This window comes from Carassius auratus, chromosome 16 (genome assembly GCF_003368295.1).
Source record: "Carassius auratus strain Wakin chromosome 16, ASM336829v1, whole genome shotgun sequence".
NCBI classification, from domain to species: domain Eukaryota; kingdom Metazoa; phylum Chordata; class Actinopteri; order Cypriniformes; family Cyprinidae; genus Carassius; species Carassius auratus.
Window position 1 is genome coordinate 18,081,314 of NC_039258.1, and position 23,841 is coordinate 18,105,154.

The following is a 23,841-nucleotide window of genomic DNA, read 5'->3' on the forward strand; positions in this document are numbered from 1 at the left end:
CTGTGGTTTCTGACATGCTCCTCTCGCGGATGTCTTTGCCCCCTGGAACACCACGTCCCTCGCTGCTGGATTTCTTTCTGTCCTTATTACACCATTTCCAGTCAGGATGTGCCTTAAAGTGTGCCTCCTTCACCTGTAAATGAGTGAGAAAAACATTTACGGGGGCTGGAAAGACTTAATGGGGTTAATCGGTGTCTAACCATTCATATCTGCAAGACGTTTCCAGTAACCTGAAATGCGAGGTCGTGGTATTTCTGCTTCTCTTTGGGTCCCAAAGCATACCACCACTCTCCAAGTATCTTGCTGACAGTGCGGTTGTCCTGGTTTGGGTGTCTCTGATGAACCAGTGCACGATGCCGCTTGCTGAAGATCATAAATGCATTCATGGGCCTCCGGATGTGGTCTTTCTCCCTCTGTAAAGTGAAAGGATAATAAGGAATGAGTAAATGAGTCTGTGTGAAAGAATAAGGCTTTCACACAAGGATACACTACCATTCAAAAATTCAGGTCAGTATGATTTTTTCAAAAAAGAAATGAACACATTTACTCAGCAAGGACACATTAAATTGATTAAAAGTGGCAGTAAGGACTTATTTAACAAACATCCTGTCTATTGATCATCTTGAAAAAAAGGTATCTATAATAGCATTAGGAGCCCATTTTCAACATTAATAATAACAAATATTAATCATAAATTAAAAAAATAGCACAATCTTATTAAAAATGCACATGTGTAAACGTTTACCTTTCCAGGACTGGTTTTGTCATCTTTGGGCAGTGCACTGAGGGACTGAGATCTACGTTTTCCAGGAGACGCAGAAATTGGCGGATCAGGAAGAACACCTGGGAAAAACCTGCACACACAAATGGCAGTTAATACAAAATAATATGAGAAGATCCAGCAGCATACATTGATTATGCCGGTCTATCGCTAATAAACGCACAACGATCTTTCTTTCTAGCTTACAACAAGGAACATTGTTTCTCACACTTCAAACTTCAATACAAAGGAAGCATTTGATCACAGCTGCCTATTTTTAACAAGCGCGAGGACAACACGCCATCCTCATCTGAGTTATCTTATTAAGTGCGGAGACATTAAGATGATGTATTACTACTTGCATGCACATAAGTTTGAAGATGGATTTTTCTATTATACATGCTCTTTGGTATTTAACTAATAATTATTACACAGTCACGACCGTATAGCTACTGAGGCCCAAAAGATCCACCAATTTCACTCTTGCAACACTCAGGGCTCTTCACTGTGCCGTGAAACATACAGCAGAATGCACCGAGCCAATTACTGAAAACTGCAATGCACTGTGTCCATGAGCTACTGCTTTGCAGCCCACCACCAAAACAGAAAGCACAGAGCTTCAACACTTCTATAATATCCAGAGTACAATATTAAAGGGATGGATGCTTTGCGAATGTCAATAACACCTTAATGCGAAGAGAATACAATAAGCTTAATGGATAAAGCACATTTAGCAGGAACTGTACTACATGACTTAATGATTATAAAGCAAGCAGAATTTTATATGTGATTCATAAAGGAGTGGGAAAAACAAGTGAGAGAAGTGTATTGAGATGACAGCTCATTAATGTAAACTGCCTCTGGTTTTCTGCTGTCATTCATATACAGATACAGGAGAAAGAGGAATGCTTTTGTTCTCTCTTTCTTTGTGGTGCCATTATGCAGCTCTTTCCACACACAGGAACACCAGGAACAAAACACATTCAAACAGAATGTGACGCATCTCACACACACACACACACACACACACTAGACCACTCACGGATCATCAACGTCACTTTCTGTTTCACTGTCAGGTCTCTCTCGCTCCGCATCTTTCTCTCTCTCCGGGAGCAGTTCATCGGCGGAGGGAGTGGGGCGTGAGGAAGGGTTAGGTGCTCCCTCTATAATCTCCTTCAGCACTGACCCGCTCTGAGCCTCTGAAAGTGAAAGACGGGTTATTCATTACAGCATCTTTAATGAATCCCTCCAATCTGGCAACCTCTGAGGTCAATCGTTGCACTGGGTAATGGCTAAATTACAGCAGCTAGAGTTACAGAGAGTCACTGCAGATGTGACAGGAGAGGCCAGATACATAACAGCATCCGGATTATCCCAGGAAACATGCTCCTGAATTTTTTTTATATCTACCATAATTATGTTTTTATAATCTCTTGACAAACACATTTTAGCTCATTTTGGAATCAGACAATGGCTGTATGAACTAAATTACCTTTCTTCAGAGAAGATGTCTGCGGATGACTGACAGTTTGTTGGCCCTCACCAGGCTGAGCCGATGGATCTGATTGGGTGGGTGCCAGGAAAGGGACCAATGAATGCCAAGGAAACACTGGAACCGATCTGGGCTCAACATTAGTCCACACTACAGGAGAAAATAAAAGAGCATTCGGTCTAGCCAGTATTAACAGCAAGCAATAAACCATATCAACACCCAAATCACAGCCTGATGAGCCACATGAATACACGCTTATGCACATAATAATGTTATATCATTGGAAGGACAACTGTAACATACAATTATTTCTTGATTTTGATGCTATTTACAAATCTCAGTTTCACTCTCTATGATAACAAAATAAATACTTAATGTACAAACAACATCAAAATAGACAAAATGATGGAGGGAGATCAAGGATAACAGACCAAAACATATAAAACCATTAACAGTAACAAAAAAGCTATCTGTTACTAAATTAAGCTGTCATAAATATTTGAATATTATAAGAGAAAACTCGTGTAGTTGTAGCATAATTTTGTTTCACACTACAAAAACAGATTAAAGAAGACAGACTGTCATGAATACAGTAAGTGCATAAACATATTGTTCGCGACAGATATTAAGCAGGCTGTATTTGGCGCCAAACAATCACTTCCAAAATAATGATTCAGGAACAGGCTGTTCATGAAATTATTTTCTGCTGCAGTTAAATCGACACAGTGACGATTTACCAATACTGTATTTCAGCAGTGAAAGAAAAACAATCAGACAAGTTGAGTAATAATGACTGACCGAACATGCTGAGTCCCTGGCGAAGATACTGCGGGCTTTCCGATGAAAACATGGTCGAGTAAAAAGCTTGAAATGCTTTTTTTTTTTACGGAAAAAACTTCACAAACATGTAATATTACATAGAGGTACTTGTTCACACGTTAGTCTAATATAGTGTAAAACAAGTATTTGCGATTAAAAATTAAATATCCACATGACGTTTTTCCCAGACAGGTGATGTTGAGTCAAGCGATGAAGATAAGCGGCCATAAACGATGCAGCCAGCATCCGTCTACTGGAGTTTCTTCATGTTGGTACCAAATGTTCTTTGTAATGACCTGCCGTCGTTCAGTCACAATGATCTTTAGTTTTTGATCACGTCCTTCTGTATTCTTTGATTTATTGGCTCAGACACCGGATCTATTGTAGTAAAATGATGACATCGTGCTATCAGGTACCGCACAGAAGAGTAAAGCGACGTTCCACCTTCAGGAACGCGCAGATTACAACAAATGGCGATCTTGGCATTAAAACACTGTCGTGAACACAGTTACGAGTAAACACACTATTGAGGTTCGAAATGCAGAAACGGGTTTGGTTTTATTTGGATGATGTTGTTTATTTTTGGTCCTGTTTGCCCCCCAGTTTGAGCTTGTTTACATTGACGGATAGCTGCGGGGATGAAGGGGTTAAGTAGGCCTCTCAGTCATCCTCGGGCTCGAGTAGTGCAACAGTCCTCGACCTGAGCTCACCTCAGCACAGTGGGATTTACATGTACAATATCACGATTAATAACTAGTTGGGCGATAAATAGTATTAAATACGGTTACAAAAAAATAAAAGAGCACTGCATGCATCAACTAACCACTGTCTAAAACGTGGAAACGGTTGTCTCAGTAAATCGTCGTGAAAATAGGAAGCCCAAATCTGCCAGATTAGCAGGTTAGCACGATCATGGTGCTACTACACCCGCAGTACGAGTGTAATTTATTCTTTGGGTTGCGACTCTCAACGGAAGCGATCTTCTATTTAAAATACTAACCAAATGCAATATCCATCCGACAGGGAAATTATACGAATCAAATGCTTAATAATAAAAGGCCACATGTAATACACATCTGTCTTTTCACGTGGTCACTATTATTCTCTCTGCTTGTCAGTGCAGATCCACATCCTGTTTTCATATCTGACCTATATTCATCAGTTTGGCCTCAATCTCTGATTGACAAACGCATAAGTACACCCTGCCCAGTACACAAGTAGTAACCAGACTCATTCTGTACTGCCACTTTGGTCTAGGGGCTGCATTTGGGAGAACCGGAGCTGGTTTCAGCAGCACAGCTCCAGATGAGTCCGTCCCCTCGGGAACGCCCCTGGACTCGCATCCGCACCGCCGGCCGCCACAACAAAACCTGTCCTCATGTCACTACACGGAAAACACCCAAGTTAGGACTTAAAAAGGGGAAGAGACGGGTGCCTGAAAGAGAGAAACCAACAAAACCAGTGAGTGGTCTCGAGTAAAAAGACAGAAGACAACTGGATTCAATAGAGAAACAACACCTGTGCAGTGCTCCAGAGCAACAATCATTACTCACACTGTAACAGTTAGTAGCGCTGGAGTTGTTCGCTGTAATTACGCAAGTAATCGTGTCATTAAAATGCTCTATATTTTGCTATAAATACTACTTCACCACACGCAACTCTAAGCAGCATTCTCATATTATGTCAAAGAAAATGAAGCCCCTGTAGATTGTACCACCGCACGCTGATCCTCTAACGTTATCCCTAAACGCAGAAAGCATCGTTTTGTCTTGCTCGCCTTTTATCGCCTTGCCTTTGTGGAAACGTTTGTTTTGATCTCGCTCGGGCTTACAAACGACGCACGTTTCGCTTAAACTGGACTCTAGTTGCACGACTTCGTTTTAAATGCCTGCTCCGAGACCCCCTCCCTCGCACACACACCCCAGCCCCAAAAAGTCTCAACTAAAAAGCTAATCGAGCAGTTAACTCCTCGCCTTCGGCTCTGACACAATCGCCAAACTAGTAAGAAATCCACTAAGAAATAACGGTCAGACTCCGCCGTGTCCTAACCGACTGCGTGCAACGGCGGGGAAATACAAAACAGAAAAGAAAGGCTGGACCGAGATGATCCGGTGCAGTGCTGTTGTGATGAAATAACGGCTCTGAGGTGTAATAACAGCCCCTAAAGTCCAGTGCAGTTCTCCTGCTGCGGGTCACTGTCCGATCCGCTGCGGATGATCACGCGCTTCTCTCCGCTCGCTCTGTGGGGGTTCGTAGTAAATAAGTCGTTGTCTCATAACATCATTCAACTGGCCACGACTCTTCCCTCGATTTCGCTCTCCTCTCTCGCTTTGCAAACCCGTTCTTTCTTTCTCTTTCCCTCCCTCTTCCTCTTGTTGTATAGTAGGCTGTCCTCTTTCGCTCTTTCAGCGTGTCAGCCTCGCCCAGCCCGTGACCCGCCTTTTACTCTTCGAATGCTTTCTCTGATTGGTCATCCACGCAACCTATCGTAAGACAATCCGGCGCGGTGATTGGTCGGAGTGTGCGTTGGAATGTCAGTCATATGCAAATTCGGCTTTGGCTTTCTGCGTCTCACTGGCCGCGGCTAAAAAACGAGCTCATAAATATATAACGCGCCACAGAATCTGTGGCATGACTTTACGCGGGCTCTCGTGATAGTTGCTCCCACTGTGACGTTGAAGCAGCCGCGTAACTCTAATGGGAAAAAGCCCAGCTTGACATAACTACTGTACAGGTATTATATTCATTGTATTGTGTATAACATTGACGAATGCGTTATTTTGAGGACAGATTGATAAGACTCGAAGGCATGTGACAAATCTTTACATCAGCTGGACAAATCCTCTCCTTTCAAAACTGTAGTTAACAAATACAAACTGATCTCATTACCATTGCAATAAACTCTACTGTAGCAATACACTAAACACAGTTTAAAACACTGTAGTAAGCATTATACAACAGTTAGTTTCAGTTCTCGAATCCGATTGGCTGAGCTACGTTTCAAGAGTGATGTTTTGTGTAACAGTTTGTTTCTTTCTACTGGTTTCTGTTCACTGGGTTCAAGACCAGAGAGAGTGATACAGACATGGTGTTTGGTGATGCACAAAGCTTGATGCTCTGGCTTCTTTCATATAAAGGAACTAAACTGACATATTTTGTCTGAAATGTAGGTTGTTTGATATTAATTTATTGTTCTTAGTACTTGCAGCTGATTAATCTCTATGCTGATATTTAGCACTACATTGCTCTTTTTTGTATAAACTGAACACCTATAAAACTTCTCTGGAGTGGTAAGTAAAGGTAAGAATAGTATGCTTTTGATTTTAATGCCTAGTGTCAAAAAAAAAATTGTCACATTACAGTTATAATCAAAAGCAAATGGAAAAAAAGAAGAAAGGTTGAGAAATATTCTTTACATTGCCCCATTTTTTACTATTTGTTTAATGTTTTTTAACCTTGTTTTGATTGAGTGCAGTAATATAGGTCAGAGATTAAACTTTGTGACCACTGTTACTGCCATCGGGACATTGACCAGTGAATCGGCTGATAGTGATTCTGTCACAGACAAAGGTGACTGTCCAAAACACTATTATCAGTATACCACTCTCAGGCGGCATGACACGGGCATGCTCACGGTGCCTATGAATGTCAGCGTGCTTGTGTGTAGGTTGTGTGTATGCTGAGTTCAGTGACTGGTTTGTTTGTTTGGGGCAGAGGGGTATTGGCCTTGTGCCCAGTATCAGCCAGTCCCTTCACAAACAGTCACGCTACAATAAGAAAGATTTGTGTGAGAGAGAAAAACTGCAGGGAAACTGTAACCGTAAGTGCAGTAACATTTTCCACTCAAACACAGAGGCCAAATAATATTACAACATGATACTATCTGAGAAATACATTCCACGCTACGTTTATGCCTGAAGACTATCCTACACATTTTATATATATATATCAGTACCAAAAAGAAAGACACTCAAGAGTGGGTGAAAAAAAAAGAGTGGCTGTGGAATGTTTGAGAAAAGAGAGGGAAAATGGGTGGGAAGGGGAAACTGTGCAAGTCAGGCGAATAAAAATAGAACAAGAGTCATTTCATGGAGAGGAGGGGAGGAGGGAGTTGTGAAAGTTGTGTAAACGTCCTCGTTCGCTGAATGTGGGAAGATGGTAATCGAACGACAGGAAAGGAGAAATAGAATAAGAACTGATGATAGGAAACTTGATTATGCAGGAACACATATTTACACACTCAACTGATGTACTAAAATCCACACAAATCAAACTGAGGTAAGAATGGGTTATCAGAGACATTGCTCCTCATATAACACAATGTCAGAGTAGTGGGAGGCGCTAATCACTCTCTCAGCCACTGAGCTTGGACTGAGCTCCTGGCAACAGCCAATGAGGTGAGCCCGAGAGCCTCCAGCTCAGACTATGATCATAGTAAACAACTTCTTAACTCTTTCCTGACTGATTCCACTGAGAATGACACATGGGCAAAATACAACATCGCTCACTACTTTTAAATGTAGTAATATGAATACAGGAATATGCCAGTAAAATATCTCAAATCAGAAATTAGTTGGTCATGAGCGACCCTTCCCACATGTAGAGATTGGTACAGCACTGTATGTTTGAGGGTTAATAGTCTAAGAGCCCCATGCTCCAAAACCTTTCTGTTCCTCCTATCCAATCATTGTTTTTACGTGATTAAAACACAACCTCAAAAAAACCCACTCCCTGTTTCCATAGCAACAGGTTTATGGGTATTGTTACTCATGCCACTTTTGGTGACCACTGACCATGGCACTATCTCCCCACGAACACACTGCCCTTTTGTAAGATATTTATATCACTGCTGCCATCTGCCAGTGCAAGCATTCCAGCTATTTTCCAAAGGACATATGGAGGGGGCAAAGACAAGAAAAAAGCTGGCTAACCAAAAATCCATCATGTTGGATTAATGTCCTTTGATCCACGTCGATACACTCACTTATAACATTTTTACCACTGTTAGGAAAGTCTAATAGACTAGGTGCAGGTCCATGAAATACACCACAAATTTAAAAAAGGTAGTTATGAAACTACGCAGGTGTCTCTTTAAATCCTGCAATGGTACACTCTTCTCACAAGGAGGCAGCACTGCCCTGTGGAAAAAACACAGGCGATCACAGCTCTGGCAGACACAGGATTGAGTGAAGGAGAGATCACAGCTAGAGACGGGGGCTTTTATGTGAATGTATGTGCAAGAGTCTTACGAGACTTCATTTTTAGATCCTGTGATCTCCCTTGAGATATAACATAGAAAGCAAACATTCGGCGGATACTAGTGTGAACTAAAACGTAGAATACAAGGAAAGATGGCACACAATATAGCAATGAAAGAGTATTATATAAAATGCTGTCTATCTATGATGTGGTTTATATAAATGTTCAATATACATGTTTGTGTTCATGCAGAAACCTTCTACAAAAAGGGAATGGATGGCATTCCCGGGGAATACTCTACGGTCAGAGAAACAGAGAGACTTCTGCACTGCACCAGAGAGAGAGAGAGAGACAGAGAACAATAAATAGGTGAGGGAAAAACAGTAAAAAAGTCTGACACAAATAAGTGGGTGAATGGAAAAAAATGAAGATAATTAAATTGATATTATGAGTACAGAAATGATGAAAAGGGAGACACCGTGCTACCATACAAGTGCTAAACATTGCAGAGTTAGACTATACGACAGATGGCGACTCAGAACTCGGCACATAAATGGAAGAGATCATGTCCTATGTGCTATTGAGGCAGAGAACCATCAGAAACGCTGTATCAAAAAACGGACAAAATTATACTATAGCCCAAAATAAAAACAGCCTGCAATACATGTAATTAAAGTGATGCGTTGAAGTTTGAGGAAGGTGCTATATATGTTCAGCAGAGAAATAAGCAGACACAAACAGTCTATTTTATCAGTTTAAAATTGCAGCAAAAAATTGAATGTTTAACTTCTTTTCGATTCAGTGTTGTAGTACAGTTATTCAGTTTTTAGAAGAGAAAAAAAAACAGCAACAGAAGAAGACATGCATATTGTTAGTATTTGTGTTGGCTCTAGTGATTAGTGCATCTGTGTTTGCTGAGGGTGTGGATTAAATGATGCCGAGAATGTTTGGAATCATTGCCATAGTAAATGACAGATGAAATTCTGCTGTTTAGTGATTCAGATACTTTGATACAAAGATATTTTCTCTCTGATATCTAAATAGTATTTTTAGTAAATAGTAAATTTATACAACTTTTTCACTTGAGACTCACGATATATAGGAAATGTATTTCCTCTCTCTTAAGTTTTTTTTTTTTAGTTTTCAATATTAGCTTATATCAAATACTATAGAATACTTTGGTTATATACATCATACTCATAATCACTGTATTCAAATGTGATCCCTGAGTGCCCTCAAACCAATCATCTAAATTTATTTATAGATGTCCTTTAAGATAATTTACAATAACAAAAATAGCTGAAAAATATGACCTGTTTTTTTTAGGATGCTTTGACGGGTTTGTAAGCTGCAATATTTCAGTATTTTATCTAAAACAAGTTGAAAATCATTATTTCAGTTTTGAAATAAATTAGCAAAACAGTTTTGCACTTATGCAATATATAACACATATATTACTGAGTAAGACAACATATATGGACCAATCATAGATGTAATCCTAAACATCAACCTTCACTCAATAAACACATCTGAAATAAGACCATAAACTTGCACACACACACACACACACACATTTCAGTAAATCTATCTAAACGGAAACATTCTATTGATTTCTGTTGTTTTTACATATGATAGTTGTATATACTACAACCTAAACCTAACCCAAATTTAAAAAAAAAATGTAGAAACCCCAAAAGAAGCTTAGATTTAGCTCACATCAAATTTGCCTCAAAACATAGTTAACTAGGTACACACACACACAGTTTTTATACTGTACAAACATTATTTTCTATTTTCCTTATCCTAACCCTACCACACAAAAACTGATACGATTTATAAGCTGTTTTCCTCATGGGGACTAAAAAAATATCTCTACAAGGTCAAAACTGACTGGTTTTACTATCCTTGTGGGGACATTAGAACTTAGAAAATACCAGGAACACACACACACACACACACACACACACACACACAAGCACACATTGAATTGTCTGTTTACTTCAAATTGTCTTAAAACTATCAAATTACTGTCTTTATCAAATTAATCTGAATAATAAAACTTGTTTTATATATGAAAGATTACAAATTATTATAAACATGGGCAGCATTGTGAAATGTCCATTTATATGTGCTGGTTTAGTATATTTTAGTATATATGAAAGTATTTATAAAAGTTCAGTATATAAAAAAAAAATCTGTGTGTGTTGAAGTCACATCAGTCATCACAATACAATAACATGCTTTAAGATATTAATAATTTAAAAGAGATCAATATTAACAATATACTTTTCAATAATTACATTTCAGAGTATTAGTCTCCTATAATGCTTATAATTCTCTGGGCTAACCGTACAGGTTAACTATCAAAACTGAGCAGCAATACAAAATTACATTACAACAACAAAAGCAAATCAAATTTTTTTTACATTTTAGCAGGTCTGCAATTTTGTTATACAGACTGTGTGTGTTAGCGTCTTTCTCACAGGCTTGCTTGTTAAGGCAGGCCTACGAGATCAGGCCTAAATTTTTACAAAGGCCCTCTTGTTATTTCACAACACACATCCCTTTCCCTCTCACACCATACACACTCTTGATGACAGCTAAATCACAAATACCACACATATTTATATATATGCATGAATACACTATGAAGACTTTTTTATATTACACTAGCACACAAGCATACACTAAATGCCTCCCTAAATGACACCCTGTTATGACTGTATGAATGAGTAAAGATTCTCTCGTTCTTTACTGCATGCATCATGCAGAATGAACACGTTACTAATTCAGTTCAGTCTTTGGCTCTTTCAGATCAGTCTTTTTACTTTGCTTCACTTTCAGTTTATCAGTGTACATGTTGTAATGACCATGTTTTGAATATTTTGCTAGGATCAGCACTGCAAGTGCTACGACCAGCGCAACATTTCATCGAACCAACTATTAAAGCATGCTGATGATTACAACCACACTGCAAAATCCGATAATTACCAGAATACCGCTGCTTTTAATGCCAAAGCATTTATTCCTGATATGAAATAGAGACCTTAGTTTTGAGCTTAATTTTAATATGTAATTATTAACTATATTAATCTGGATATACAACATTTATAAAGCATAACTTTTTATTTTATTCAATTATAAATTCACTGAAATATGAAGAAATGCAGATCTCCATTTATCAACTCTGAAACACTGAAACTGAGAAACTGTACTTCTGATGTGCTATTAAATTTAGAATATATATTTGGTCTTTGTTTTACACATGTGTTCACAAAAACACCTGCCCTAATAAGGTCAAAATTGCCTTAGTCCTTACATGTGAATCACTGAAAAAATAAAAAATAAAACTGGGGATTCATGCAATTTGAGAATCTTAAATTCAACTTTGAAAATAAAGACTAGAGAGCACGAGTCAGAGCTAAAATAAAAAAAATGCATTATTAAGAAAAGGGGTAAATACAATTTCCCAATGTGTACTGTTGGTTAAATTAGGAAGTTACATCAACTATCCAAAAACTGTTTAGAAAAGTGCCTCCAAATTCTTAGCGCACACATCTGAGAAAAGCCAGAAAGACTAACAATTACTTTTAAACTTACTACAGTACACTAATGGGATTCAAATCTGTATGTAAAAGATATATGCCAAGTACTATGTGTGAAAAGATTTTGTGGTGAAATGAAACCAAGACAGAGCTTTAAAGACTTTTTTTGCCCAGAATTAAAATGACACCATATGAGGAATGGTGATGAGAAGAGCATGTTTTGGGACTGCTTTTCATCAGCGGAAACTGAGAGTCATGTTAAAATGTGGTTGGTGAAAAATAATGTAAACATATTTGAAAAACTGAAGGAATATACTCTTTTTAACAATGTAAAACATTTATGCAAACAGCTTATTTCAAGGATATTTTTCTTTTCTTTTTTAAATAAAATGATAATAAAACCAAATACATTTTTTGAGTTTTGAAATCTAATTATCTCAAAGAAAAAACAAAGAAAGATTTTGATGTTACATATGTAAATTCAGTAAAAGGGAAAAAGTATAGTCATTGAAGATCAATATCAAGCATTCAACAACACTGTGGTATGAGATTAATGCAATTTTGTAAATGACAAAAAATATTACTTTGAGCACTGAAAACACATTGACAATCTATACTTCTAACATTCTAAAATTATAGTCAGTAAATATGGCTGTCTGAAATACTTTTGGATTTTGAGTGGTTACTGATCACATTTTGCAAAACAGTTTGTGTGATGACCAAACTGTATAACTGATTGTTGTCTTCTGCAGCTGATTTCCTACATAACTGTGCTAGTTTCTTATTTCTTTCTTCAAACTTTTCCTTACACGTACATAAAAATAGTTTCTTTATTTCTGAAAGCTCTATTTTTTTTTTTGTGACGATCGGCTAACTGTACTTTATTCCTTACATAACATTTATTTATGTTTGATTTGTGTTTGAATATTGATTTTTCATTGATTCAACACTACAAAAAAAGTATTCATGCATTTTTTTAATACAGGTTTGGAACAACATGAGGCTGAGAAAATGATGAAGAAAATTACATTTTTAAGTGAACTATTCCTTTATTTTACTTTAATAAAAAACTTAATATGTAAAATTGTTTTGTTACTTAAGTTACATAATTTAAAGAAGAGCAACTAAAAAAAGTAAACGAATAAAAATTATATTCAATCTGTTTTGACATTTTGTGTGCATACACAAAATTGACAAATAAAAGTGCATCCTTATTCTTTAAATTGTTTCATTTTTTAATTTCCATTTACTTAGTCTAACATGGCATCTTTCTTTTATTATTATGTAACGTCTCCAGGAAATCACAATTTAAACACTGGTGTTAGCACTGAATATAAATATAGAATTCTCTTACCAGTTCCAGGTCGCCCCATGATGATGTCTTTGCATGGCACAGGATGCAAGGTCTCTGTGGGAAGTATGAGCGGCAGCAGGGCAGTAGGAGCAGGGTGACAAGGGACAGGCTGCTGCAGTGTCACTTGGCCACTCTTATCTCCCCCTCCATCACCCGCACCAATGAGACCTGGCCCTGGGACAGGGCTAGACACTGATATGCAGGCTAATGTGGTGCTGGATTGCGTAGGTAGACCTGCAGGGGTTGGGTTTGGAATGGAAGAGGTAGTAGATACTAGAACAAGAGTTGAGGTGGGATTCTGCAGTAAGACAGATCCATTAGTGGAAGCAGCGTTAATTGGAACAGGAACCTGTAGCCCTGTCTCTGAATGCACACCAGTTTGGCTGTTTTCTGTGGAACTGGTCCTGTCCACCTCTGCAACTCTGGCCAGTGGTAGTTCTGTAAACTTTATTAAAGGAACCTCAGGATTTCTCACTATTACTGGAGAGTCTCTCAAAGGCTGCTGGGAGACTGTACATTGTGAACCTGATTCTAAGCTTAGGGGAGAAGTGGGTGGAGAAGAGGCAGTGGTTGAAGGCAGTCTTTGGGGGTGCGTGACAATAGTGGTCTGAGGAGAGATAATGCAGAGATTTGTTACAATAGAAGGGTCACGACAGCTTTGTTCCTGATTGTGTTTGTCATATTCCTGCAACAGTGGAGCCGGGGGAGGTGGCGCATCCGTCCTGCGTTTGCCTGGGCTCATAGGTACAGTGAAGGTTAGATTGGTGTGCAAGGATGACACAATACCAGACAAGTGTCTGTCTTTCTCCCTCTCTGTGCCTCCTGTTCCATGTTTTGGGACACCACTGTTGGTACCACTGGGGTGTTTGTGGCGGCGAGGAGGCAAGACCGGAGAGGCAGTAATAGGACTGAAATTTGCAGGGTGAAAGCCAAAAAGTGGCGAAGCTGATGGGGAAGGTGTAGGTGAGAATGGGGACTGATTTGAAATCGGTGAGAATGAGGGCGTTACAGACCTTGAGCCCAGGGATACCAGCATTGTTGCAGCCTCACATTCGTCAAAGTCAAAACGAGAGAAGTCTTGAGGAAGCAGTGATGGCAAGCCAAGACGTGGACGAGAGTCAGTACCTCGGCTGCTTGTCTCACTACTGTCGCGAGAAGTCTCATCCCAGTCAAATTCACTGCTAGCACGACCCCGCAGATCTGAAGGGGTCACGGTCCCCGAGCTACTCTCTCCACCTCCTCCGCTCCCTCTCTCTCCCACCGCTCCCTCCATTTCTTTGGTACGCATGGAGAGGTGACGAGAACAATAGCCACGACGCTGGGACTCTTTCATACAACCTTCTCGTGAGCACAAGCGGCGCCATTGCTTCCCATTGAACTTCTTACGTATCCCATTGGGTGTACAAACCACATCGCCTTTCTTGTATTTCTGTTGGGCAGCTGACAATGGTGTCCTTGATCTTGAGGAAGAAGCAGAAGAAGAGGCAGAACTCCCTGGAATTGGGGTGAAGGTCTGTGAAGGAGTCTTTTCCAGAGGTGTCAAAGAACCTCTGGAGCCGGGGGAAGGAGGCACAGAGGGTGGCATAGGGTGAGAGATACCTCCGTCAGACCCTGAAACTGTAGGTGAAGAGGTGGGCTGTGGACTTCCTAAAGAGGTCCTGGTGATGCCTCGCACCACTGTAATGGGACTTGGATAACCAGGAGGTTTGGAAAGAATTTGTCTGTGCTGATTAGGCACACCTGCTTTTGGTCCCCCTGAGAATATGGGTCCTCCACCATCTCTGTGTGGTGCCATGTTAAGCCGCAAAACCTCCATGTCCACCTCTGGAGTCTGCAGTTGCTTTCGCTCGTGTTCTCTTTCTCTAACTCTTTCCCTATTCTGAGTTCCATCAGCCTCTCTCCTAGTTCCTAAACTATACATATTGTTTGCTACCATAACAATTGCTGGTGAAGTGGAAGATGAAATATGTGTGCTTCCAAAGTGATGAACCCCTGTGTCTGGAGAAGGGAATCTGCAGTTCTCCCTGGGAGGGCCTGCACTTACCAGATCTATTCCCTCACTTAACTGACATAGCTCTCTCTCCACTTCTATCTCCTCTCTGTCTTCTCTCTCCTCCCGTTCTTTCTCTCTCATAACCCCATCCCATGGTGGAACAAGGAGGCGCAAGTTCTGACGGTTAACCCATACAGTCTTTGTACTTGATGTCTGTTGCATATCCTCATTGTTGCACCTCTCTTTCTCCTGCTCCTGCAAAAGCACCATGTAGGGGCAAGCTGAATGAGAGTCTACCTGAGCAACCACACCTTCTTTGTACCACTCTTCACCTTTATCTCCTTCGTAAGGCACACAAACATGCGTCCCAACCTCCACAAGTTCATTTCCTGGGGGTGGGGAGTCTAAAATGAGGTCGATGGGTTGGTGTGGGCGACTTACTAATGTATGAAATGGATATGATAGCAGTGTCCCCTCCCCATTAATCTGCAACTCTACATTCAGCTGCTCTCTACTGGACCCACGTACCACACCACAGATAAATACATATTCTTTGATCACCTTCTCATCTTCATTTAAATTAGTTCTTGGTCGTCTACGTGCTAGCACCCTTTGGTTTTTCAGTCCTTTAGCTAGTGCTTCTGCTATTGTTACAGACCCTCCATGTTCAATTTGTGTGTGTTTTGGGGACAAGAGAACAGACAGGTTTGAGTTGTTGGAGAGGTTGAATCTTCTTGACGTTCTTACATGTTTCCCTGAATTTTTCTGCACACAAGAGGGCTCAGGGACCTCCAGGTCCACAGAGTGTTCACTGGCTGTGTCTGTGGAAGATGAGCGGACAGAATTTGGGGCTTGCTCCCCATATCCATCTACTTCCACCTTTTGGACCACCTTTTCTCCTTCGGAAGGTACCTCACTTTTCAACATATCACCCTTAGATCTATCTTCTTTTGGAGTTTCTGTGCTTGCTATTTTTCCCATTACTCTCCTATCATTCCCACTATTGTTCAGATCAGAAATATCTGATTTAGCTAAATCATTTCTGACCATAAGAGTAGTGCTTTGAGAAAGAGAGTTCTGTGGAGAACTTCGATGATTGCTATGAATAGTGAGTTGGGCTACAGGGGTAGACCTGATGGGAGAGGTACTGAAAGCTTGATGTTCATACATGTATTTCTTCTTGGGCACCCTGGCTTTGAAAGTGGCTGTTTTTCGACTGGAGTGTGTGGTAGAAGTGTGGTTGGCACTCAAAGAGTTATTTTTATTTAAACTGTTGGCTGTAGTATTTGTGTTTTGTGTATTGCTAGCAATGCTGTTTGCATGTTGGTTGCTACCTTTACTGTTTGTGCTAGTAAAGTTTTGTGTGTTTGTGTTACAGATGTCTGTGCTATTACTATGTGAATTTTCATGTGCGTTGCTGGCTATCTTGATTGAGTCCGTATTATCTGTTAAACTCTTAGTGTTAACCTTCCTGGGGCTTTTTGCCTTACTCACTATTACTGCATTCTCTTCAGATTTTGATGTTTCCATTGTTCTTTCTCTAATTTGCTCTTTTAACCCTTCACTGTTAAGAATGTTGCTACACTTGATATGCTTGTCCTGAGAGCTATCTTCTTTGGATGGAGTGTATTTCTGGTCTGAAGGTCCAGGCGGTGTTGTCTGTGAATGTCCTTCAAGTTTGCCCCCTCGTTTTCTTGCTCCTTTTGCTCTTGTTGATAAAGGAGAGCGTCCTCTCTGTTTCTTTGGTGTCCTCATCTTTTGTAGTGCGGCAACTACTTCTTTCTCTTATTTTTTCTTCTTTCTTTTCTCCTGTTTAATTGGCTTTCGAGGTTTCTTTTACTTCTCCTTACAACAACCTATAACAAGAAGGAAAAAAGTGAGAGAGAAACAAATAAATAGAAATTTCCTTTATGTCAATATAGAACAAATCGGAAGATATTACTCCATCTTTGTTAATGTGTTCAAACAGAAACAGTAGTGCTTTGTGCACAAAAAGGTGTATTAAAAAAAGTCATTTAATGTTTATATTTACACAGATGTTTAGATATCAACATTATTTAAATAGCATACAAGTCTACTGAAAACCAGCAGACCTTGAGTGTGCTTATGAATAGCGCAAACAAGTTGCAACAACAAATTTAAAAAAGAATATTTACAATGAGGAAATCTTCAGCAAAGGACACACTCTCTCCAGTACACCAAGTACTTTTCTGAAAACAAGGCTGGTTAATCAAAATTCATGTACAGTTAAAGGTCCTGTTCTTCGTGATCCCATAAACTTTAGTTAGTGTGTAATGTTGTTGTTAGAGTATAAATAATATCTGTAAAATTCTAAAGCTCAAAGTTCAATGCCAAGCGAGATATTTTATTTAACAGAATTCACCTACAAAAAATGACCCCTTTGTATGGAATGATATTGCGGACATTATTCAAAAGGAATCGCAAATTTTATTTGCAATTGCGTTTTCAATTTGTTGACGCATAAAATGTGACATAATCCAAACGCAAATGCAAATCGCGCATTACCTTTGCATTTTCATTTAAGCGAACGCACAGTGTCTGCCAAATTTAAAATGGAAATGCAAAGTCCATTTGCAATTGTGTTTCCAATATCTTACGAGCTATGAGCCTGTCACATTTAAATAGCAATATTAATTACACATTTGCCTTTTCACTCTCTCTGCACTGTGCATGTAAACTGCCAAAACTCAAATGGAATCGCAATTCCTTTTGCATTTGAATTTCCAACGTCTACACGGAAACCTGTCAATTAAGTGACAGGGGTGGGGCCATTTTATTGGGCGTGTTTGCATTGAGAAGTGACGTCACTCACAGTCGACGGTAATAAATAATTATTTAATAATCATAGTGTGGACTTTGTCATCTAAATACTTAATAACCAATAAGGTTAAGGATATGTCTTAAAAATTACTTCATCTTTTCTATCATGTGAAGCTTTACTTAAAAAAGATGTTTCCTGATATTGACACTTTATGTTCTTTTTGTGGTGCTGAACACGAATCCATTTCTCATCTCTTCTGGGAATGCACATATACAAGTCTGTTCTGGAAGAATTTTTGTATCTTCGATCATACTAAAATGTACCATGTTTTACTATGGTAAATATGAGTTATCGATAGTGTTTATAATTAAACCACAGTAGTCGATCTGGAGCTGATTCTGTGTAGACCGGTAGCTCGGTGGTTAGTGACTTTTGTCTTGTGGCGAGACGTGCTGTCTTTTAGCGCGTGTTCGAAACCCGCGCCAACATTTTTTTACTTACTTCAGCCGCGAAAGAGCGATCATACTAATAGTTTGTAATATTTACAAGAATATCTGAATCATGCAATGAGCAAGTTTATTTTCTCCTGGAGGTGTGAGCTGCGCGTGTGCAGCTCATTAATACAGAACGATAATTAAAGGCTCTAATGCACACCAGCATATGTGTGTGCTAGACGATGAATAATGGCGTGTGACGTCATGGTAGTGGTGTCCCAATCCTTAGGGAAATATTTTCTCCCCTACCCCTTGACACTGTGTTTCAAGGGACAAGGGGAAGGGGTAGGCTGAGGGGTAGGGGAAGGGGTATAAAATAGAATTGGGATTGGGCCTAAGTCTTTCTAAGTATTTTTTTTCCTAGGCTTGAACCTGTGCTATAATTTTCAGTGCCATATGGGAAAACATTTAAAAAAGTACATAACATTTTATTTTTTGTGAAATTTGTAGGAGAAGGTCAATGTTATAGAATTTGTAAGTCAAGGTTATAACATTCTATTGAAGGAAAAAAATATTTGGGTCTATTAAAATATAATTTTTATATTACTGAATAAAAAAATAAAATAAAAGATTCATCAGTTTTCCATCAAACCAAGAGAAGGTGGTATGTGGTAGATAGGTGGCATAAATGACATTGTCAGAGAGAAAGTCACAAGGCCCCATAAGAAAATATATCCACCTAAGTAAAAAATTTAAATATTTGTCCAATCGGTTTAATTTTGGTACATTATACTTTTTTAGAGTGACATGAATTAGCGGACACAGAACTTCACAGTTTTCCAAAAAAGAAGAAAGTTTTAAATAAACATTAGACATTTTAAATAAAGTCAACAAATCATAAGTACAAAAAAACTATGTATTTTATTTGAAAATAAAAAAAATTAATTATATACAACACATTGTACTTAGTATAAAAAATAATTAAATTATTTATCCATAGTTGGCACCCATTAATTAAACATTGTACCATTAAAAACGAGTTAATCCAAGAGTGTAAAGTTGCTTTTACATCCATATCCACATTCAAAAGAATGTGACCCTCTCAAAAAAAAAAAAAAATCTAGACTAAAATAAATCCACGATAAAAAAATCCTGAATTTTATCCCCACATTCCAAAATCAAGATAACTGGATTTGATAGCATATTTAAGCCTTGTATTTTGTTGCATTAGTCAAGACATGTGGTTACTTTAATTCATGTTAGCTGCCATATTTTGCATATTTGCCTGTTCTTAAGTGTCTTAAAAAAAAAAAAACTGTAATATGTCCTACAAAGTAGATATGCCAAATCAACAATCAATGTGTGCACAATTCACTGACTCATGATTATGAATTTTCTGTGAATACATATCTCACAATAAAAAGTCTGAGTATCAAAATGATGTTAGGGGGATATATAGCACCCATGTGCATGTAACGGATTGGGATTCTGTGGGTGCCTCTTTTCCCATACCCACATTGCAATATCACACAAACAAAACAGACATTTTAGCATCTGCTGTCATGCTGCAATGCACAAACATGTGGAAATTCAGGCTGAGAATTCAGCAAGAGAAAAACACAAACATTCACTCCTCTACACATAAAATGCATTTTAAGCCAGCCCCCCTTTACCAGCCTGTCCTTATTCATTCGTACACAGAAACACGTGTGTGAAATCACACTCCTCTTCACTCTTCTCTCTACTATTCAACACTCCCACCTACTCACAAATAACCTGCAAACAGACACTCCCACACAAACTACACACACAAAGGATTTTCCTGTGAGAGATGGCTTTAAAAGGAGAATTAGGGAATTCTTTGACTCATTCCAGGAGACACCCCACCCACCGTTCCTACTGACCTTAAACTGTTTATTTGCAATGGAGAGAGATTTCCTTCCTGGTTACTACATGGAATATTATACAGAAAACATTGTTAGTACGCTTAATTCAAAATTCAGGATCTTTGCATCGCTATGCACACTGTTTCTGATATTTCTGAAAATATGTTTGTGAGAAGGCTTCTGAGATAGTGTGACAGCATGTCATTTTAGTAATTGCTAAATAATTTGAATTACTTGGATGCACTTATCAGAACACAATGTATGAGTCAGCAATCAAGCCAACATTCAGAGTCAATTCCACTATTATCAGCTATTTTCTGACCTCAGCATAGGTTGGTAATTTAATAACATGTTTTCCCTTGTATTCCCCCTGATGAGGAGTCAGAAAGTCTCGCGAATTTGAAACCATAAAGTGTGAGTGTCTTTTTTGACACGGAGGTCAAAAAGAAATAATTGTAAGTAAATAAGGATCCACACACTAAGAACGCTTAAAATAAAGAAATTAGACCAATCTCATACTACATGATCGATCTTCAAAAAAAGAAATATGATGCCACAAATGTTTGCTGTGCTCACTGGCAATTTCTCCTCAATACACTGTTTTACTACTTATTTCAGTAAATGCACAAAAACAATATTCACAATAAATTATATAACATACAAATTATGGTGTGAATCTCCAACCACAGCTGGTTGTGTAATTTGCTAACATTATTCTAGAGGTTTATATTCAGTTAGAGTCACCAAGCATACCAATTAAATTTAATGAAACAAACACACAATAAAGTCTGTAAAAAAAAAATTAGGGGATACATAGCATTCATGTTAATAAATATTGTTCTTAAAAGCATAACTGCAATATCCTAAGCAATTAGCTATAATTTGATTGTAAGTGTATTATAATCTTTTAACCAATAAATCCTGAATATGGCTATGTCTTCCTTGTCCTTGGTCTATTTTTAATATATGATAAGCAAAGTTGTTGCTTAACTGATGTAGAGAAACATAACCCTCAAGTGAGTATATATTTTAGTATACTGCAAACGATTTTCCAACTTGTTGTTTATGGTTGACAGAATTCGACAAATTATGCCATGCCCATGATCTGAAAATGTATCATATATAATCTTCTCAGCGGTGAAGCTTAAGTGTGTTTTTAAAAAGTGTTCCTACGTTTGCATACATTCAGAGATCCCTGCAGCTTCTAGAAATTCCTGCTCAGGAAACTGAAAACCCCATGGATGATGTCAAACTGCACAACCTACAATCTAGAAAACATGTGGCCCTTTTACTTTTACTTGATCACTATTCAGCCAAACTTTTACTTCTCATGAATTTGAACCAGTAAATTTAATTTGATCATCAAAATCACAATCATCTAAGGCATTTCACACAGAATTTAGCTTTTCATGCTGCTTTTCAAATCTGCATGAACTAGATTAAATGAACGCACTTGACAACTTGCCAAGTTGTAAGTGATAATAGAACTAGTACACCACAAGTTGGCTTGTCTAAAAGTTGCATGCATCAAGTTTATAGTTGCAATATATTTCATTGCTTTAATACTTCAGCATTCAACAGTAAATTCCTATCTAATGATGTGTGTGTGTGTGTGTGTGTGTGAAAAATGCAGTCTAGTGGACTAGTGGAGGAGTAGTTATTAAGTACCTTAAAAAAAACATTTTGGTAACACTTTAGAATAGGTAACACTTGTTAAATATTACCTACAACATTTCTCTCAATAAATTCTTAATTTGCTGCTTATTAATAGTTAGTAAGGTAGTTGTTAGGTTTAGGTATTGGTTAAGATTAGGGATGTAGAATAAGGTCAAGTAAAAAGGCATTCATATGTTCTTAATTAGCACTAATACATGGCTAATATTGTAGTAATATGCATACTAATAAGCAACTAATAGGTATTACCTATTCTAAAGTGTTACCACATTTTTGTTCTTATATATTATATAATTCTAGTCTAAATAATACTGGCATCACAAAAATCAAACATGAGACCACAGCAATCTGTGACATGCATCTATGTGTTAAATTATAAGTAAACAGATTAGCAAATTTGGAAATTAATAATGAATTACAACTGATAAACTATATAACATCCATACATTCAGATATGTCTTTTGTGCCACAACAGTCGTGCAAAACTACACGCACATTCAGCTAATCCTAGGTCCACTTCCCGTGACTGTGACAGCTCTGACTCCTTATGTATGTGTCTACAGCTGGTCAAACGAAGCCTCTGCATTTTAGATATCAGCATGATACCTGTATTTAAGGTCTAACTAAAGCAAGAAAAACTCTGATGCCAGCCAAATGACAGAGGTCCAATCCAAGCACACGCTCTGAGCGGAGGGTTTTCAGCTGAACACCTTGCTGTGTTATACAAGTCTACGTGAACATCGATGTAAAACCTGCCATCCTCATCCTCAGGCCAACAACTGCTGTTCAGTACAACCTTAATCCACTTCAAAACTATACTTGACTTCAGTTGATAAATGGACTAGATACGTTCAGCTGTCACTGAACAACTACTTTGATCCTTAAAGGTCAAATGATTTCAGAATTAATAATAAATATTTCCTGTTTATAAGGCTCAACGAATCCATTTGTTTTTTTTTTCCTTTTCACTTATAGTCATTATGCACACAGGCTATGCATTTATTAAGGTGAATCAAATGAGCCAGAACATATTTCAGTTTCCAGATTAAAAGGTGATATTATAAATTGAATACTAAGCGTTAAGCCACCATGATTAAGAGAGCAATATTGCACAATGATCTATTTTTAAAAATATATAAAGCCTAAAACACACGATGCGTCACACACCAGTACCGAGCACAAACATGCAAGATCTCACACACACACACACACACACACACACTGCTGACTGTGAACCAGTTGTCAGTGGAGCAACTGTTTGTGCCAAAGACTATATGCTCAAACCAAAACACAACCATACATCTATACACCGTTTCCCCTCAGGGGTCAATAAAGTACCTATCTTATATATTCAGACTGATGTGCGACAGAAAAGGGGGACACAGACTCACACGCAGTTGTGATGCCAGTATGCCATCCTGTCACACTATTTGGATTTAATTGGAGAATAAGTCTTACAGTGCATCGCTCCACCACAGTGTTACGGAGCAAAATAAACATGCAAAAAATGTGGATTACCAAATAAACATAACAATAAATCCAATCCACGATAGTGCCATACACCACAATGTTTATGATTTTCAAGTCAACGATCTGCCCACTCTACACAACACATCGCGTATCGACGCTGATTTTGTGCTCATTCACAGATTATTCTGCAAATGTGCATTCTGGGGCATACAGAAGGATGCAGGGCTGCAGCAGTGCAGTGTCGTGCAGCTCAGGGGCATGCATGGGTGCTTTGACTTCCTTCCTCCCCAAGCCCGACCACTTCCAAATATATTACCTGCTTTACTTGGATTTTAAAGTGGGTCACCAAGGGGGTGTTACAGTCACACACATGAAACAGCAAAAACATGGAGAAACTCAAGAGACGAGCGCACAACAAAGGGGCATCAGGGAC

At 38.5% G+C, this 23,841-nt stretch overlaps 1 protein-coding gene across 2 annotated transcripts in view; it reads right to left on the minus strand.

Moving 5' to 3' along the window:
- The window catches only part of LOC113116406 (protein capicua homolog), a 45,853-nt gene that overhangs the window by 20,382 nt on the left and 1,630 nt on the right, over positions 1 to 23,841 (minus strand). For both annotated transcript variants that reach the window (XM_026284554.1, XM_026284555.1), the window contains exons 2-7: positions 13,170 to 17,018; positions 2,253 to 2,402; positions 1,803 to 1,959; positions 746 to 854; positions 231 to 413; positions 1 to 133 (exon numbers count right to left, since the gene is read on the minus strand). In XM_026284554.1, coding sequence (XP_026140339.1) covers positions 1 to 133; positions 231 to 413; positions 746 to 854; positions 1,803 to 1,959; positions 2,253 to 2,402; positions 13,170 to 16,917 — 4,480 coding nt within the window. In that variant the 5' untranslated portion in view covers positions 16,918 to 17,018. The remainder of the gene's footprint in view (positions 134 to 230; positions 414 to 745; positions 855 to 1,802; positions 1,960 to 2,252; positions 2,403 to 13,169; positions 17,019 to 23,841) is intronic.